Here is a 20,583-nt window from a genome sequence, read left to right as displayed (position 1 = left end):
CAGGCCTGGGGGACTGGAGGAAGAAGTTTGGGAACCACTGTAAAACAATTTACTGTGGTTTCCAGCAAATAAATATGTGGATTTAAAGAATGAGTTTGAGATTTTTTACTTATCACCTTACATCTCACATACATCAGTGTATTGCCGCTAGCCATTTGCCATTACCACGGCTACTGGCAAATATTACAAGTCATTTCAGATTTCCTATTTATAATTTTTTTTTTTCAATTATTCCACATTTAAAAAACAGCCACATTATTATTACTGTCATTGCTATACTATTTAAAGTATTAACTTTATATAATAAAAGAGGTTGTGGAGTAACATATAAGGTTCCACCATGTTTGTCAAATGCATAAGAAGCAAATGTAAATAAAAAATAATCAGTATTTGTCATGTTATCAGGTAAAATGTTTACTTTCTGAAGCGTTTAAGTCCCGTAAAATTATTATTGTAAAGTTCTACTCTTATCAGGGTGAAGAAACTCAGGTACCAAAGGCATTCTCCTTGTCCTAGTGAGTGCTGCCAAGTACCAACAGCCTCTGCACAAGTAATGCCAGCTGTTGCTGTAGGGTCCCAGAATCATGTTAGAGCCAAATTCCTCCCCCGGCATGTGAACTGTACTGGAAGCCAGAGCCAAGTGTATGAGCCAGAGAGACGGACTAAGCGACAGTTTCATGCAAAGAAGCAAGCAGATGGAATAAACTAAACAGAGAGGCGTCATCTAAAAGGGAGTGAATAAAAATAATCAATTTATAATGCCCTTTGTGTCTCAAACTGAAATCTGAAAGGGTTCATTCACACACTGAAGATGATAAACTACTGAATTGTAGCTATGACTGCCCTGGGGCAAGCTCACAGAAACCAACCTGCGATTTGCGCCATCAACCCTTCTGGCCAACATCAGAAGGCAAGGTGGGTGAAGTGCCTTGCCCAGAGACACAAATGAGTACAAATCAGTATGGGTTATGAATTACTGGCCTTTCTGCCTCTAAGACTGTTTCTTTTTTAATCAAGACAAAACTACTGTGGAGCAAAAGCATGATATATCAGCCGAGCAAACACAATACAATTGTCATATAAGGATTATAAAACAGTCTTCTGGAACATGCGCGGCAGTATGGCCTGTATGCTCTGAACGCACCACACAAGTGCCTAAATCTAATTGGTTGTGGCGCTGGTTGTCTGTATATAAAGGGCCCTCCCTCACCTGGTCGACATCATGTAGTTTTCCTTCCGGTTCAGACCTTGGCGTTTACTGGTGCTGCACACTAGGTAAGGCAGGCTTCATCTCTCTTTAACGAGCTTATTACTTGTGATTTATTTCCATTTTCTGTATAACAGCCACATATTAATGCACACTCGAACGGTGTGCTTAACGACGCTCTGATCCTCCTCGTGGTAAGAAGCTTCCCACACTCAATGTTTTTAGCTTAGCTTTAGCTATACTTCTGTTGTATATCCAGGCTGCCCATACAAGCTGCATGATGTCCCTTCCTGTCAGAGGCACTACATATAGAGCTCAGTGGTAAGTGAAATGTTCATCTTTTGAATGCTTCCAGATTCCATTTCTGACATTTAATTTTGATAGAGGCTGCTGTTTGTCCTGGGACGGCTGTTTGCCTGCTGTCCTGTTTGTCCCTGGCTGGCAGTCCTGTCGTCTTGGTTATCTGTTGTCGGCTGCCTACCTGTCGTCCTGGTTGCTGGCTTCATGCCCGCTGTCCTGGTCGGCGTAATGGTGGCTCCTGTCACTTCTCCTGTGTTGCTGATTTGGGCTGGTTTGTGACCAGCTCGGACTGATTCTTCTAGTGCTGCTCTGGGTGGCAGTTCGTCCCAGGTCGGATCCTTAATTTGAACTGTTGCTGCTTGATTATTTGTTGTGGACTGAACTGCATAATTGTGAATTAATGTATGTAATTTGAATGTCATTTCCTTTTCCTTTATTTTGACAGGAACGGCCAGCTCGCAGTGTTGGTGGTGGACTTTCCGGGTGGTGGTACTCTTTTCTGGTTTCTTTATTTTTGCTGTCTTGTTTGCTGTGTTGCTTGAGGTGGGGTACATTGAGTCTGAGTGGACCATGTTCTGTGCCTCCATTGTTGAGGCGGTTATCGGAGCTGTGGCCGCAAGGTTGTCAGTGCCTGTCGCGGCAGCAACCCTTGAACCCGTTGGTGGAGACCTTTGGTGAGGGATACTGTCAGGCTGAAGAAGGAATCCTATTGGGCCTTTTTGGTCTGTGGGACTCCAGAAGCAGCTGATGGGTACCGGCAGGCGAAGTGGCATGCGGCTCGGGTGGTTGCTGAGGCAAAAACTCGGGTGTGGGAGGAGTTTGGAGAGGCCATGGAGAAAGACTTCCATACGGCTTCGATACGATTCTGTTTATAGTGGGGATGATGTGCTGCTGACCTCGACTCCTGAGTCGTTGTCGGCCGGTGGGCAGAGTATTTTGAAGATCTCCTCATTCCCACCAACATGCCTTCCATTGAGGAAGCTGAGCCTGGGGACTCTGGGTCGGGCTCTCCGATCTCTGGGGACAAGGTCATCAAGGTGGTTAAAGAGCCCCTCAGTGTCCCGGGGGGTGGATGAGATCCGCCCAGAGTTCCTTAAGGCTTTGGATGTTGTTGGGTTGGTGTCGGCTGATGCAACTCTGCTATATTGCATGGACATCGGGGCTCCCCTGGAATGGCAATGGTGGTGGTCCCCCTGTTTAAAAAGGGGAACCAAAGGGTGTGCTCCAATTACAGAGGGGTCACACTCTTAAGTCTCCCTGGCAAGGATAGTCGAACCTCGGATTCAGGAAGAGCAGTGTGGTTTTCGTCCTGGTCGTGGAACAATGGACCAGCTCTACACTCTCAGCAGGGTCCTGGAGGATGTGTGGGAGTTTGCCCAACCAGTCTACATGTGTTTTATGGGGTACCGGGCCCTTTGATACGGGCTGTCAGGTCCCTGTATGACCAGTGTCAGAGTATGGTCCGCCTTGCTGGCAGTAAGTCGGGCTCATTTCTGGCGAGGTTTGGACTCAGCTAAGGCTCATTACTTTCATGGACAGAATATCTAGGTGCAGCCAAGGTGTTAAAGGGATCCATTTTGGTGGCCTTAGGATTGCATCTCTGCTTTTTGCGGATGATGTGGTTCTACTGGCTTCATCAGGTCGTGATCTGCAGCTCCTGCTGGAGCGGTTCGCAGCGAGAGCGCTCCAGCGATCCAGATTTGGAGGATCAGTGCCTCCAAATTTGAGGCCATGGTCTTGAGGCGGAAAAAGGCAGAGTGCCTTCTCCGGGTCGGGGGGATGTCCTGCCCCAAGTGGAGGAGTTTAAGTATCTCGGGATCTTGTTCATGAATGAGGGAAGAAAGGAGCAGGAGATCGACAAGCGGATTGGTGCAGCGTCTGGAGTGAAGCACGCGCTGTACAGGTCCATCATGGTGAAGAGAGAGCTGAGTCAAAAAGCCAAGCTCTTGATTTACCGGTCGATCTACGTTCCTACCCTCATCTATGGTCATAAGCTTTGGGTCATGACCGAAAGAACAAGATCACGGACACAAGCAGCCAAAATGGGTTTCCTCCGCAGGTTGTCTGGGCTCTCCCTTAGAGATAGGGTGAGAAGCTGGGTCATCCGGGGGGCGCTCAGAGTAGAGCCTCTGCTCCTTCATGTCAGAGGAGCCAGTGGAGGTGGCTCGGGCACAGAGGTCGCGCTAGACTTTTTAGTTATCCGTCATCTTGACCGACAACATAAAAAAAAGAAAAATCCGTCATGTACTATTTTTACCCGTCAAATTATAATCATATTAACATTAGGCTATTGAGCTGCATTTTTATGCGGTTTAGTTAATATTTAGTTAATAACCGTGAATCCATCACACATAAAGCAGATAAATGCATCTAAATTTTTCTCCGTAGTGACAAAAACCACTGACTGTGGCCCCAATAACTTATAATAAATTAAATTAAACGACTCTACTTAAATTACCAGCACTTCAGCTGCTGGGGTCTGAAGGCACAGCCTCACAAATTCCTCCTGATTGCATCTGCAGAGAAATCTGCGCTAGTTCATCAGTCAGTTGGATCTGTCTGATCCAAATCAATCGATTGAACTCTGCAAGTTTTTACCCTGTACACGGTCTGGGCGTGTGCTTTAAAGAGGATTTGTTTTGTTTTGTTTTTGCGTAGTTCCGCTTCCCTGAAATGGGGGAAGCAGAACCACGCTCCTCCAGAACACCACTCTCTGGGTGCGGGAGGGAAGGGAAGGCTCCATTTGTTAAAACCGCAGGTGAGTTAAGTTTAGTTCTTCACAGTGGCGGAGCCGCATCTGCATTGGTTGTGCAGCGGATGTTACAGTCTAACTTCTGCACTGTTATTTATTTCCTGAAGGTAAGCTTCCAGCTCCTCTGTTTAGACCAAGGGCGCCGCTAGGAATCTTGGGCCCTATGACAAGAAAATTAGATTGCAATTTTTTGCGCAGCTGCTGTTACAGTTTGTGTCTATTTAACCCATAAAATCATCACAATTTCAAAGGCTTGCAACTGCCTTGCTTTCTTTGGTCCAAGACTGACAACTAGCACAATATTTACTTCTCATGAATTTTACATGCAACAGTCCACATACACTATGCAAGTAGGTTGCTTAAATTTTTCTATTAGTTTAACTTACTGAAATGTCTCTCCCCATGAGCAACAGTGATAGTCAACATGTAAAATATGCATGAAGCTATCCAGACTTCTCAAAAAAATGGTCTGTAGTTTCATTTTATTTAAGCTGCAGTATATAACTTTGATTAAAAAAATAAGTTTTGTCCATATTTGTTAAAGCTGTCGCCATGCCGTGCCAGTTCGTTATGAGACAGATAATCTGTGAAAACTATCAGTCTCCTCCACCTGCTCCCTGAGCTGATACTGCTGTCTAAAGAAATGTGCCATTCTGACCAAAAACAACCAATCAGAACCAGGAGGATGCTCTTAGCGCTGTCAATCAATCTCATTCATTCACTGCTAAATGTGAATGAATGACAAGAAAAATGTCATTCATTCATATTATTTATCTGCTGTCATTTGTAGATATGCTAACTAGACTGAGCATTCACAACAGGCTGCACTAGGAAGAGCATCGCAAGAGCAAGGGGACAGAGTTTGAGCAGACACAAGACTGTGATTGACGGCGCTAAAACCCGCCTCCTGCCTCTGGTTGTTTCTAGAAAGAACTGGGAGAAAGCAGAGGAAATAGATTTTTCGCAGGTTATCTTTCATGCCATACTGTCACAACATAATGACAGTTTTAACAAATATGTAAAAATATATATATTTTATAAAAGTTACATACTGCAGCTTTAATTTCACTTAGGAGAGGGCAGGTCAGGATGGACGTGGTTTAGAAGGGTTAGGGTTAGGCACTCATCTCTCCGGTGCAGCTTATAGTCCGGAAAATACGGTAAATCTGCACAAATGTGATTCATTTGAAGCCCAAAATTGTAACTTCTTAAAGTTGCTGTCATAAAGATTCTTATTCAGCTGTGCATTTTAGGTAAAAAAAAAAAAAAAAAAACATGACAAAAGGGGATTTTGTGAAACAAGTTCTGTTGCGTCTCACAAATAATGTATGTCACTTTTGATGTGAATATTTTGTGTGTTGAGATAAGTTCAATTTGGTTTGAACACCTCAACACACTTTACAGGACAAACATTTCCAACTTCTATAAACAGAAATATAAAATCAACTCAACCCAGATACATAGTGTTTTGCTTTGCCTAGTGCCACTTTTTCTGTGATTTCTCTCTCTCTCATGTAGCCAGATTGGGTACACTAATCAGAAATTAAGTGATGATATTTGAGTTGGTGTTAATTTTGTTGTAGTAGTGCAACAAAATTGCACTACTACCAAGCGGTACACATGGTTTGTGAGAGCTGCAACAACAATCCAGCAATTTTTTTTTAGATATTCAAATCAATATGATTCAACTGTTTGTGCTCCAGCATTAAATGCCAAAATAGATTTGCAGGAGTATGACATTATCTAAAGAGGACTGATCTAGTGTCAGCACATAGCCTCAGTTATTCAGCCCTGAAATTTAGGTGAACTGATGGACTCTGACCTGAACCTTCAGTCACATACAGACAGTTACAAAGTCGGACTTCTATCACCTAAAGGACATTTCCAGGATTAGAGGACTAATGTCCAACAAGATGTAGAGAAACTCATCCATGTGTTTATCTTTAGTCGCACCGATTACTGCAGCCTTCACAGGACTGTCTAATAAATCAATCAAACAGCTGCAGCTGGTCCAGAACGCTGCTGCTCGGCATTCTCACTAAAACCAGGAAGATAGAGCACATAACACCAGTTCTAAAATCCTTCCACTGAGAGACTAGATTTTAAAATACTGTTGTTAGTTTATAAACAGTAAACATAGCACCACAATACATTAAAGATCTGTTGTTGTTGTATCAACCTTCCAGACCTCTCAGATCTTCTGTTTCTGGTCTGCTCTGCATCCCCAGAACCAGAACCAAACAAGGAAAAGCAGCATTCAGCTTCTATGGACCACAAATCTGGTCAAACATCCAGGAAACTGCAAACAGCTTAAATACAGTTCTTTTAAATCTGTCAGGATCTGTTTTTTGCAAGTCTGTTTTCTCTCCATTGGTTCCCTGCTGGAGTGGCTGGAGCAGACCTGCAGCACTTTTGGTTATCAGCCAGAGCATTTAAGAAGCTGCAACACCTCAACTCTCCGCTAGATGATTACTCACCAATGGTAGTCTCCAGCTCTGTAGTAGTTCTCCTGAGAAAATGCTATCTGTGACGTCTGTGAGAAAGCTCATCTTGTCGTTTGTGCCTCGCTTCCTGATCTCTGTTTCTTGTCCCAGGTATTCCGTTGAATTCATCTGCTTCCAGGACAAGAACCAAACTGAAAGCTCACCTGCAGCTTGAAGCCTCCCCTGCCTGCCTGCTCTCCGCTCATTCCACCCCCTACAGACGAGAGACTCACTTCAGACACCTCTGTTTGCCCAGATCCTGCTTGCCTCCTCCTCCCTCTGAGAAACCTTCAAGGGAACGTAAGCCTGTCTCACTTCCTAGTCAAATATAACCATCGTCAACATCTCCCACAATCTCTAATCCATCTCTCCATCTTCAAACGAACCTCAGATCAGACCCAAGAAGGGAACTTCTGTTGTACCTCTATATTACAGATTGTAAATACATTTTTGAATTACCTTGCATCCTGCTTCCGATTCTGCATGTGGTTCAGAAACCTTCGTTCAAACATGACAAAAGCAAGGCTCAAACCCAACTTGATCCGAGCTACCTTTGACTAGTAGTAAATGGAATGTTCTGTTAGCATGAACATGGTTAATTATAATGTATCCAGTAATGAATTGTCTTAACAAACTGAGTGAAACTGACATTTCTTTGGGAAACAGTTACAACTAAAACTAAGGCTGTCAATGTTAACACATGTAATTAATCTGAAAATTTTACCACATTAATATTACATAATGCTGATTAATTGAACTACTATTTTGACGTAAAAGCCTCTCTCCCTCAGAGGGTTAACCTAGTTCACAGCTGAACACTATGAACTTGACACACGGGGAGCAATGAACGACAGGGCAACAACAGTAGACATCAACAAAAATTGAACATATAAATTAATGGAGAGGGACATTTCTGAATTAATGTTTAACATAAAATGATTTCCTTTAAACCTTCTTGAATATAAAAACCTGTACAATTGAGAATCTTCAGACATGTTTGGTTTGAGACAAAACATTTTCTTAAACATCTTCTGAAAACCTTTTGTCATGATCCGTGTTTCTGTGTGTTTACTTTTGAGTTTTTTCCTGTGAGTCTCAGTCCTGTCCTCCCCGTTGATTGCTCCCCAGGTGTGTCTCATTCCCCTGATTACCCCGTGTGTATTTAAACCCACCTGTTGTCTGTGTTCCTCGTCGGGTCCTTGTCTATGTCTAGGTTTGTCTAAGTTGTCGTGTTGACGTCTATGCGCTCCAGTTGAACTGTGAAGTCCTGGATAGAGTTTGCGCCTATTTCCAGTCCTGCTATCAGTTGCTACCGGTGTTTAGCTGTGTGCTAGTTTCTCCGCCGTGCTGCCTGTTCTTGGACTGTTCTGAGCTTTATTATTAAATTCATCATCATCATCACCGAAACCTGGGTCTCTGCGTCTATCCTCACCACCACCCACAACCACTTCCTGACACCTTTTTGATATGGGCTATGTGAGAAGTTGCCCAGGATGGCACCAGAAAGGGGTGGAGCACCCAAGAACTAGAAAATAAAATATATCCTGTCCGGTGGCCCCTTTAACAAGTTTGCTAATACTTGCATGGAGGTGCAGTGCTGTAAGCTGGAAAAATCAGAAATAAAATTATTACAATAAACTGTATAAAAATCATTGTTTTAATGGATACTTTGCAATGAGGTGATTAAAAAAAACAAATGAGAGAAAAACACTAGAAAAATTTAAAAAAAACTGAAATGTAAATAGAGTTAATGGGAGCAACCTAATAGCAGTAAAATGCTAATGCAGGGTTTTTTCTGCAGGGTACTGTTAAGCCGTCAACAGAGTTTCAGGCCTTTTAATAATATGTTACTGATATGACTCATTCTATCATTTTTCCCTCTGCACCCACTGCCTGACTGTTAGAATAATGCTCACACAACATTTATGCTGAAATATGTCTGATGTCTGTGTGACATTTTTTATAACTCTGTGAGGATCAGATTTTAAATGATATCTGTCAAAAAGGAAATGGCTTTCCTTCGCCATCCTATTTAAATATAGCCAGATCTATGGCACATTTATGGTAATGTGGAAATCAAAGTGATTCAGCTGTAGCTCTGTGGCTCTGAATACCAACTGTGCTCTGGAGGTGTGACAAACAAACACATGACCTTGGTGGCAGCATGTTTTTTTATATAAAACTGTAAAGTTATGACAAAAGAGATAGATGCAAAAAGTACACTCACATTCAATCTTTCCTTTAAGAACTATTTTAATTTTGCAGAACAGGTGAAATTAAAGCAATTAAAAAGGACAGGCATTATGGAGAGCTTGGAGCTTGTAAGGTCACTCTCATTGTGCATGTTGAGTCAAGAGTGAGAACAGCATTCCTCCATCACATCATAACTAAACTAATTCTAAAATGCAGAATTAGTTTATCTAATTTGTCATACAGACATCTAAGTAAAAGAAAATAAGTGCATGGGTGTATTTAATAATTTATATTCATGCATGTGAGATAGACAGTGCTGCAGGATTGAGCAGATGAAGCTGGTGTTGGTGTGTGAATGACCATTTGCATGTTAAGCGAGAGCTCTGGAATCCCACCTTAATTAGGCTTTTTCTGTTTGCGATCTGACATGTTTAGGTACAGATAATGATAGATCTTCATTTTAGAAGTATGGACAAACATTTCTGTGCAAGTTTTCTAGTAAAACTGGACAGTCTTGTGTGAGGATGCATGTCTTCTGATCATTTCTGACAGATACACAGACAATAAACAAATGTATTTTTTGACTGTCAAATCAAGTTTTCATTATTTTCCAACCAGCGTACATTCATTTTGCTTTTGGTAAAATGATCTCATCAGGGGTTCTTGTGACTGGCAATCCTGTTCTGTATAATGCTGACAGTTAGTCAGATCTCATCCTCTCAGTGTGAACAGGCATAATGCAAGAATCAGGTCATGATGGGGAAAAGGCACTTGCTTTCTTGTTTGGCAGACCCTGGCATCTGCTACATAAGGGGCAATGTCTAGTTTAAAATGTAAAGTGCAGTCTGCTGTGTGTGCATATTTTGGGGGCTGAGGAAAATGTGGTAGGGGGGTAACTGCAATCAGTACTAGAACAGTGCCGATCAGAATTGGCCTGTTTCTGATTTGTTGCTTATGTAAAGCTTTCACCTTTGACCAATTTTAGATGATTCCGTTTCGCTTTTAGTAACATGAGTCCCCAAGAACAATATTCTAAAGCCTTCCCACTGAAAGGAGTTAATTGATTGTTTGCTTTAGGAGCAGATGTGATGTGTCATTACTGTATGACGAGAAACTGGTGTTAAACAGAGATAGGAGTATTTTAAACCAAAGAGTAAACTGTTACACAGTACAGGATTTAATACCATCAATACACACAATTATCAAAACTGGCTCAGCTATCATTATTTGTACCAAAACAACAGTGTCTGCGTATTCACAGCAAAAGGTAGACAGTTGTTAAACTTTAAGATTCCCAACTTTTCAATAACAGACCAAGGTTTACAGCTCAAAATAATAGAGCTGAGATGTACCACAATGAGTTTTTAAGTTCACAAAGTCTTTTGACTGACTCTTTATAAAGGGTCAGAACAGAGATAACGCTTTTTATTTCTCTTTGATGCCGTTTTCCTCACAGACACACACATAAGCTCCTCCTTTGCTACTCTACTAAGTGGGACAGAAAACAGGCACAAGGGGAGTGCTAAGTACATGTGTATCAACAACATCAGTAAACTGGTGGTAGACTACCAGTTTACTAACCATTACTACTAACTGATGGTTACTACTAACAACCAGTTAGTAGTAACCATCAGTTGGTAGTAATGGTTAGTGGTAAACTGGTGGTTTAGTAGTAAACCACCAGTTTACTACTAACCATTACTACCAACTGATGGTTAGTAGTAACCATCAGTTAGTGGTAGGTAAACTGCATACCTACCACCAGTTTACAGTGGTTAATATGCAGCAATGTAAGGCTGTGAAGCAGCTCAATAATGCTGAAAAAGCTGTGCTTGTCACCTTTTCTCCATAAAACTTCTACATCAGTGTTTTTATTAGTTTGATATGATGGAGCTTTAATGCTGTGATCACTGATCCAGAGAAAAACAAGTGTTACTTATTTAAGCTACGGCAAATAAGCATTTCACTGAAAAAGCTCCCAATGCTGTAATCACAGTCCCCAGATGAAGCCATTAATCAAAGACTTATAGAAGCTTTCACCCTGCCAATAAGCATTAGCCACTGACTAGTTGCAGTGGTCTAATTAATCAATTTTCACCTTCAAACTCATGTCCATTAGGTCAGTGATGAGCAGAGTCACTGCACTCTACACACCTATAAATCTTTGCTTGTTATGGATTAAAAGAAATCCCACCAAGCTTGGTGCAGCAACTTACTCTCGTCAAAGAGACGAGAAAAGCAAATATATTAATAAAGTCAGTTCATTCTTGTTTGTGTAATTTTAGAAATTAGTTTGACTCTAAAGTTTTATGCAACAGCTTTTGTTAGCAACTAATAGCAACAAAGTCACCTGCGGATTCTGTGTTTTAAAAATGTCCAGCTCTTACACACACAGTCCATTTCAGGTCTCAAGTGAGAAACTATTGATTGAGCCACAAATCTAACAAAAGCAGCTTAAACTGAGTAACACCCACTCTCCAAGATCAATCCGGAAACATGACTCAGCATGATATTGCTTTTTTGGAATAAAAAAAGGATCTGCTCCTCCCCAGAGACAAGCAAGAGTTTTTAATCAGCAGCCAACATGTTGCTGCTGCTGCCGGCAGTTCTGTCCAACTGGAATCAGACCAAACAGCCTAACATTTAACACCTCAACAGTCATTGTGGGAATAAAGCATAGGAACTCTTAGTCTGCCTTTTCCCACTCTCTATTTTTCCTCTTTTTCATCTGTCTCCCTCTTCTCATTTCTGGTCCCTCTTTTCATTGTATTTTTTCTGCCTTGCATTCCATGTCTCTGGTGCATTGACAATTTTGGCCGAGCTCCCAGATAAGAGAGTGGTATGAAAGCAGTGTGGTGGAACAGTTATTACAGGCAGCGTGCTCTGATCAGGGAGGTTTCAGATCCCAATGACAAAGACTCTTCTTATCACACCCAGGACTCATTCGGAACACAGAGCACTGAGGTCTTGCCTCATCTCCCTCAGGATGAGTGAGAATTACAGTCAGAATAACATCTGCATATTCATCTATACAGGCCTACCATGTCTTATATTATTAGACAGTTTGGAGGCATAACAAACTCTCAGAACAGTAAAATCTTTAATTTTTTTCTGGCAAACTAAAAGCTTCTTGTAGAATGTCGCACTGGATTGTGTGAGAATCTTATAAAAACACACAATCAAACATGGGGGGATTCCCAAAACAATGCAATCTCCTTTTTTTTAACAGCTGTTTTCTCTCAGAAACTGGGTTGTTTCTGAAGAGGATTTGCAGAGCAGTTTGCTTTAAATACATGCAGAAGCAATCCTGCTCGAATCCAGCAGACTAAAGCAATTTACACCCACTTTTTCTCAGGTTGTAGTTGTTCAATGATTAGGTTAGATTTAATTTCATAAATGGTTTTTGCGCCATTAGAGGGCACAAGGGCGCCACCCCACCACTCACCACATTACTTTGAATAAGATAATAAAAGATTAAATAAAAATGAAATAATAAAAGTACTTTTGAAATATATTTATATTATTTTAGTTGTGTAAGATTACTATTTTATAGTTACTATGAGTGAAGTTATTTTGTTCATATATGTTGTCTGATTGGTGACATATTTCTGCCCTGGGGTGCAAAAATGTTTTGCCCTTAGACATTCGTTAAAAAGTGTACATACAGCTCATAAGAGCAATCTGAGGGGACCTCTCCTGTGACCAGGAAATACCTCTCCTCAACCCTCAAAACAATGTGTTATATTGTCTTCCACTTTGTCAAGATAGTAAAAGAAGAAGCTTTATTCATTAAAACTGGAATTTGGGATTAGAAGTTCAAAAATGTCATGAATAATTATATAAGGTGAGCCTAAAGTGAGTAATAAAATTCATAAAAAGAATTTAAAAATCCAAGATATATAATAGCTTTTATGCCAATCTTAGGAGGATTAAGATGAGATGACTCCCTAATGCGCGTCACCAGTCAGGCAGATTTAGTTATCTCCAACTAATCCATGCAATAGAAACAGATGTTGTTTTTTACAAATAAATATAAATATTTAACGTATGATACAAATCTGGTAGCACATTGACAACTACAAATTTATCACTAATTCACAGAATTCAGTAGACTTACAGTCATGAAGCCGTCCAGTAGACCAGAGTCAGGTTTTGGTGGAGCCTGTAGTCTTTCCATGGACCATTTCTCAATGATTGAGGCAACTTGGTTGTTCTCGGTATTAAGGATCCTAAACCCTGTCATGTTCACACCACTGTATCGATAAGGCTCCACGTCCAGTGCAAACAGATCCTGGAAAGAAAGAAATCATGGTAATCAAGAGTTTGATTCACCTTGGAAGAAATCTGGTCTGAAATTAACTGAACCAAATCAGAAGCTATGCTGATAACAGGATTTAAAAGTAGATTTCAAAGGATATAAGTATCTAGGAATCAAATTAAGCAAGTAGATGGAAGAAATGCCTGTTAAATTTAAAGCCTATCCTACAAAAAAATAAAGATTAGATAAATAGAAGAAAATCAGACTAAGACTGGGGTTGAGGGACAGAGTGAACATAGTTAAAATGGTGGTAATAAAACCACAGCTCAACTATGCACTTATGATATTATAAATTATTGTAGTGCCTGATATTTTTACTCAATATGATACTCTGATCAAAGGTTTTCTGTGGGATGGGAAAATGATTAAAATGTATACTGCGCAACTTGGAAATCTTTTTGGTCATATATTACTCTGACTGGCAACCAGGAAGCAGACATGATGTACCCGACTTGTCCCATCCTCAGTCTTTGCTCTTGTGGTCCTTTACTCATAGTTCCTCTTCCAGTCAAGTGCTTCAATATGTAACCCCAGCAACCCCGACCCATTCAGCACAATATTACTGTAATGCAGCTCCGTGGTGTCGTTTTCAACCAACACTGACACCGGTGGGGTGTCGGTGGGGTGTGTGGGAGGGGGACGGGGCGTCCCCCTCCCACACACCCCAGCTGATCTCACATTTCAGGTTCTGCTGCTATGTGTCGTTAATGATCCCAGGGACATGTTATATTGGGCTTTCATTTATTTTATATATCTGTAAATGTAACAACCTTCAAAGTGATTTTAGTTTGGCTTAACAACGAGTGCTGTGAAATGGCAAAAAAAAAAAAATGGTTCGCATTGTATTGTTTCAATGAAAAGAAAAAAGCAAGTGGAGGTAGCAGAAAAAAAGCAAGAAACACAAAAAAGCCTACATAACCCTGGGTTTACTATGAATGTAAAATGTTATGAACTTTTCATCTCTTCTGACAAAGTAGAGGAAATAATATTGAAAAAAATTGCAACAAAAAAAAATGTATAGAAAGTTTTATGCTTTTTAAAAAAGGAATTAGCTGATGAATCCAACAAGTAACCAAAATAACGTTGTGTAATGTTACCGAGTTTGGTCTCTAAATGCACATTAGAGTGAATTTGGCATTTTTTTCTCTTTTCAGAATCTTACAGATTGAGAAGCCTTGATTGTCAAAATTAAGCTAATGAATAGAACTTGGATTCTTTTCAGACTTAAAACAATACAATGAGTTTCAATAAAGCTTAAGTTGCAGCAGCTCTTTTATTCATATGTTTTGATAATCAGCTGAGTGTATACAGGATGCTGGCACAAGAAATGTATACAGTGGTTTGTATAGATAAATACTGTATTAATAATATCAGGTTAAATATTTAAATTCACGAAGCTGTGAACACATGAATCCTCCCCCACACCTCCACAAAAACCACTGCTCTAAGCTAATGAAATTTCTTGACACTAGCAATCACCTGTGGTAAACATCATTTGCCCACACACACACACACACACATATATATATATATATATATATATATATATATATATATATATATTAGGGCTGTTGTAAACGAATATTTTAGTAATCGAGTAATCTATCGATTATTCTTACGATTAATCGAGTAATCGGATAAAAAAAAATTCTAAAATGAAATATTGGTAAATCTGGCATAATACCGGTGTTACTATCAGATATCAATATCAGTCCAATTTTTCATATTTGAGCATTCCGAACAGTTGCTTTTTTGTAGTTTAGAAAACTAACCTGTATTGTTACAGGTTCACTTTCTAAGTTAACCAGAAGAAAAGTTATAGAAAAATCTGAAATTATATTGAATTTAATAACAAAGAGGCAGGCTCACAAATATGCTTATAAAAATGTCTACAATCCAGCTTTTAGTTTATGTATTCATCTTCAGTGAGTTTAATAGATTAATTAAACTCACCTTGCCACCTAACCTGTCACGCTTTGGGTTTGAAAATACGGGAAATGCCGCCTGGAGTGGGAGGAGAGGGCGAATGAACGAACGTAAGATGGGGTGGAGGGGAGGAAATAGACCAGCGGACTGACGAACCGTTAGGCCGGGGGACGAACACGGGGGGAAGCAATACGGGATATTTACACCTTCATTGGTCACACTCAGAAACTCATCTACCAACCATGTACGATGCGCTCCGCCACCCGTTTCTTTAGACCGGGATATGAAATTTATTGTGCGGTTCGTCGGTAAAGCTACATTTACACGGTAAGCATCAGCTACTCAGCCACCCGCCCTGTTCAGTCTATCCGCTCACCTCAGCGCTCTTCCCGCCGTTCGCTTTCAACCAGCAGCCCCGGAGGAGAAATGCTGCCGTACTCCAGGCATTCCCCAGTCATTTTAAGGATGCTTATTGGTTCCCCAAAAACGATAAAAAGTCGGGCATTATCATCAATCAATAAAATCCCCACGGGCCAATCTTGAAGATTGGACTTTATGCCGCTGAGACTTAGCTTTTGTCAACAACTCAGAGGCGGAAGTGAGAGCTCCGCGCAACGCAAATGAAGTCCCGGCCGGAACACGGTGCGCTAACTAATAAAACATAAATTAACGAAGCTTCGAGGCAGGTAAATTTTCCTCGAGGAATTTTAGTAATCGAGGTACTCGAATCATTCGAGGAATCGTTTCAGCCCTAATAAATATATATATATATATATATATATATATATATATATATATATATATATATATATATATATTGAGCGACTGGCAGCTCAACTGAACCAGCTGCTACAAAATGGGACTCACCCTGAATGGTTAACTGAAGGGCGCACAATCCTGATACAGAAGGATCCCTCAAAGGGTTCAGTCCCATCCAACTATCAGCCAATAACCTGTCTCTCTACAACATGGAAGCTCACATCAGGCATCATAGCGGCTAAGATAAGCGGACACATGGATAAATACATGAGCACGGCACAGAAGGGCATCGGCATAAACAGCAGAGGAGCCAAACACCAACTCCTTGTAGACCACACAGTCGCCCGAGACTGTAAAACCCGACACACCAACCTGTGCACCGCTTGGATTGATTACAAGAAAGCCTATGACTCAATGCCACATACCTGGATCATTGAATGCTTAGAGATGTACAACATCAATAGGACTCTAAGAGCCTTCATTGCAAACTCGATGGGGCTGTGGAAAACCACCCTTGAAGCCAACTGCAAACCGCTTGCACAAGTGTCCATCAAATGTGGCATATACCAAGGAGATGCTCTGTCCCCACTGCTGTTCTGCATAGGCCTGAACCCCCTCAGCCAAATCATCAACAAGACTGGCTACGGATACCGACTCAAGAACGGGGCCACAATCAGTCACCTCCTCTACATGGATGACATCAAGCTGTACGCCAAGAGCGAGCGAGACATCGACTCTCTGATCCACACCACCCGGATCTACAGCACTGACATTGGGATGTCATTCGGACTAGAGAACTGTGGTCGGACGGTTACAAAAAGAGGGAAGGTCGTCCGCACAGAAGGGGTCTCACTCCCAGAAGGAACAATAGCAGACATAGAGCACAGTTACAAGTACCTGGGAATACCACAAGCAAATGGCAACCTCGATGAGGTCACAAGGAAAGAAGCCACAGCCAAATACCTCCAACGAATAAGGCAAGTCCTGAGAAGCCAGCTCAATGGCAAGAACAAGATCCGTGCAATAAACAGCTATGCCTTACCAGTAATCAGATACCCTGCTGGAATAATTAGCTGGCCAATGGAAGAGATGAAGGCCACGGATGTTAAGACTTGGAAGCTACTAACCATGCATGGAGGGTTCCACCCCAAATCCAGCACACTGAGACTGTACACAAGCCGTAAGGAAGGAGGCAGAGGACTAGTGAGTGTGAGAGCCACTGTCCAGGATGAAACATCCAAGATCCATAAATACATCAAGGACAAAGCCTCAACGGACGATGTGCTCAGCGAATGTCTCAGGCAATGGGGAACAGAAGTTGAGGTGCTGGAGGAACCATCATGGGAGGACAAGCCCCTACATGGGATGTACCACCGACAAATAACTGAAGTGGCTGATATCAGGAAATCCTACCAATGGCTGGAAAAACCTGGACTCAAGGACAGCACAGAGGCCCTCATCCTGGCTGCCCAGGAACAGGCCCTAAACACCAGAGCAATAGAGGCTCAGATCTACCACACCAGACAAGACCCAAGGTGTAGGTTGTGCAAGGAGGCCTCTGAGACAGTCCAGCACATAACAGCAGGGTGCAAGATGCTGGCAGGGAAATCGTACATGGAACGACATAACCAAGTGGCAGGCATAGTGTACAGGAACATCTGTGCAGAATATGGACTGGAAGCCCCGAGGTCAAAGTGGGGAACACCCCCAAAGGTGGTGGAGAATGACCGAGCTAAGATCCTGTGGGACTTCCAGATCCAGACAGACAAGATGGTAATGGCGAACCAACCAGACATTGTGGTGGTGGATAAAGAACAGAGGAAAGCCGTTGTGGTGGATGTAGCAATACCAAGTGACCACAACATCAGGAAAAAGGAGCACGAGAAACTGGAGAAATACCAGGGCCTCAGAGAGGAACTGGAGAAGGCCTGGAAGGTGAAGACCACCGTGGTGCCTGTGGTCATCGTGGCCCTCGGGCAGTCACCCACAAACTGGAGCAGTGGCTAAAACAGATCCCAGGAACCACATCAGACATCTCAGTCCAGAAATGTGCAGTACTAGGCACAGCCAAGATACTGAAGGAGAATCCTCAAGCTCCCAGGCCTCTGGTAGAGGACCCGAGCTCAGAGGATGAAAGAGAGACCACCCGCGGAGGGTGAGAAGGGAATTATTATATCAGTGACGTGCAGTCAGGGGAGGCAGAGCCTCACCTGCCATCATGGAAAAATAATATGTAATAATAAAACCATTTATATTGCTATTTTCACCCTGTGGTTAGTACTATAAAGTATCCATTTTTTACTTAGCTTAACCAATTCTGATTGTTTTTGTCTTCAAAATCGCTGGATTTTCGCATTTTCCCATTCAAATGCTCAGAAGCGAAGCTGGTGAGGCAGCAGTGAGCTGAGCCTCACCTGGGATTGATCAACCTCTCGCGAACTGCACTGGCTGCCATTCTATGGAAGCATGTTCGTCCCGTCTGTACGCCGGTAATAAAATGGCTAAAAAAAATTTAACATATGGACTGATTTTCCATAATTTCGCTTATGTATATAATGTACAGTGTTTTTTTGTCACCAACTGTGTGTGTATCGTGTTTTGTGTGCGGAGGAGCGATCAGAAACGGCAGAGAACAGACTCCAGGGGAAGCAGGGAGTTCTCTTGCCTCATGGCAGGGGGCGCTCATGATCCCAGATATTGTGATTCCACAAGTGCAGAGTAAGACACAGTGAGCAAGCCATGGAGCTAGCCATACAGTAAATAAGTAAAGTACAGCGATATATTTGTTTTCTCCTCTCTTCCGACGTCAACATTAAAAACTACATTTCTACAATTAAACAGTTTTCTAAAGTGGATTTTCAATTGAAGCAGGAGATAATAACTAAAGGAAGACCAACACCGGAGCTGAAAGTTTTGCTTCGAGACAGTTTGATGATTCTCAAACGGAGTAGAAAAGACATGCCGGTGATAGACTTGGCTTTGGATGAACGGATATTTTTGTGCAGAATTAGTGATGGATGGATTTCATTGATACGTAAAGGTAAGACAGCAATAAGATGTTTGTTTGTTTTTATGAAATGTGTGTTTTGTGGGCAGTTTGTATGTCTAAATAATTCAGTTAAGTAGAAGCGGTAGCTAATCTACCATAGCAATTATTTATTAATTAAACATTAAGCCTAAAACGTACTACAACAACAGACTAAATGTTCTGTTCTGTGTGTAATATTCTTGAATGTTTTTTGGTGTTGAATCCTAAAACATGAAGTGGCATTGTTGTCAGTTGCTATGGCAGCGAGTCTGTGTAGCTTGACAAATACAGATCACTTTGCTGTGGATCATAGCACGAAATCAATACCTACATTTCTAAGTTTCACTGAGTTAACGCAGCTATGGATGACATGTAAAAGATTAGTCTTTTTGCCCTCCAGTGTTGTATGCCTGCGCGAAATTTCCGTACGTCCAATAACATGCATGGTGTCTAAGTCATAAGTCAGTGCCTCACCAGCAATGAACCTCACCGCACGTCACTGATATATATATATATATATATATATAGATAGATATATACCTATATATGGGGTACACCTTGCTAGTACCAGTTTGTAGGGGTGTAGTGATAGTAGTGATATAATAATCTCACAATACGATACAATATACAATATTCTGATCACGGTACTATATAAAAAAGAAAAAAATCCCTTCTCACCCTCCGCAGGTGATCTCTCTCTCTCTCTCTCTCTCATCCTCTGAGCTCGGGTCCTCTACCAGCGGCCTGGGAGCTTGAGGGTTCTGCGCAGTGTCTTGGCTTTGCCTAGAACTGCACATTGCTGGACTGACAAGTTTTAGCCACTGCTCCAGTTTGGGGGTGACTGCCCCGAGGGCCCCGATGACCACAGGCACCACTGTGGTCTTCACCTTCCAGGCCTTCTCCAGTTCCTCTCTGAGGCCCTGGTATTTCTTCTCGTGCTCCTTTTTCCTGATGTTGTAATCACTTGGTATTGCTACATCCACCACAATGGCTTTATCCACCACCACAATGTCCGGTTGGTTTGCCATAACCATTTTGTCTGTCTGGATCTGGAAGTCTCACAGGATCTTAGCTCGGTCATTCTCCGTGGGGGGAACAACCATGCAATTTTCACCCACAACCACTTGTTGTGGGTGAAAATTCCAGTAGATCAGCAGTTTCTGAAATACTTAGACCAACCATGCCACGTTCAAAGTCACTTAAATCAGCTTTCTTCCCCGTTCTGATGCTGAGTTTGAAATGCATCAAATCATCTTGGCCATGTCTGCATGCCTATATGCATTGAGATACTGCTGACATTTGTGTTAATGAGCAGTTGGACAGGTGTACCTAATAAAGTGGCAAGTGAGTGTATGTGGTGGTTAGGTTGTAAAGGGGTCTTGTTTGTTTTCAGTCTTTTTTTTTTTCTTCTTGGTTTATGTAAAACACATATTTAATTTAACTTTCATTTCATGTTTTGCCAGTTATGCATGTGCATTTATTTGTGCACATATACTGATGAAAATTTCAGTTGTTCACTGGGTGAGTGGCCAGGAGGAACGGGGTTGTGGTCTGAACAGTAAACAAATAGAATATAAAAACTATTTTAGACATTCAATCAATTTTTTATTGTTGTAG

The 20,583-nt window shown here is 41.6% G+C and overlaps 1 protein-coding gene across 1 annotated transcript in view; it reads right to left on the bottom strand.

Annotated features, from left to right (window-relative positions):
* Positions 1-20,583, bottom strand: part of LOC106906001 (glutamate receptor ionotropic, kainate 2-like) — a 184,934-nt gene that overhangs the window by 111,896 nt on the left and 52,455 nt on the right. The window contains exon 6 of the mRNA XM_088014033.1: positions 13,053-13,226. Within this exon, the coding sequence (XP_087870159.1) occupies positions 13,053-13,226 (174 nt within the window). The remainder of the gene's footprint in view (positions 1-13,052; positions 13,227-20,583) is intronic.

This window comes from Poecilia mexicana, unplaced genomic scaffold (genome assembly GCF_051168715.1).
Source record: "Poecilia mexicana isolate PSO_F unplaced genomic scaffold, ASM5116871v1 scaffold_16, whole genome shotgun sequence".
NCBI classification, from domain to species: Eukaryota; Metazoa; Chordata; class Actinopteri; order Cyprinodontiformes; family Poeciliidae; genus Poecilia; species Poecilia mexicana.
Note: the sequence above shows the minus strand (reverse complement) of the source record. Positions and strands in the feature narration are given on the sequence as shown.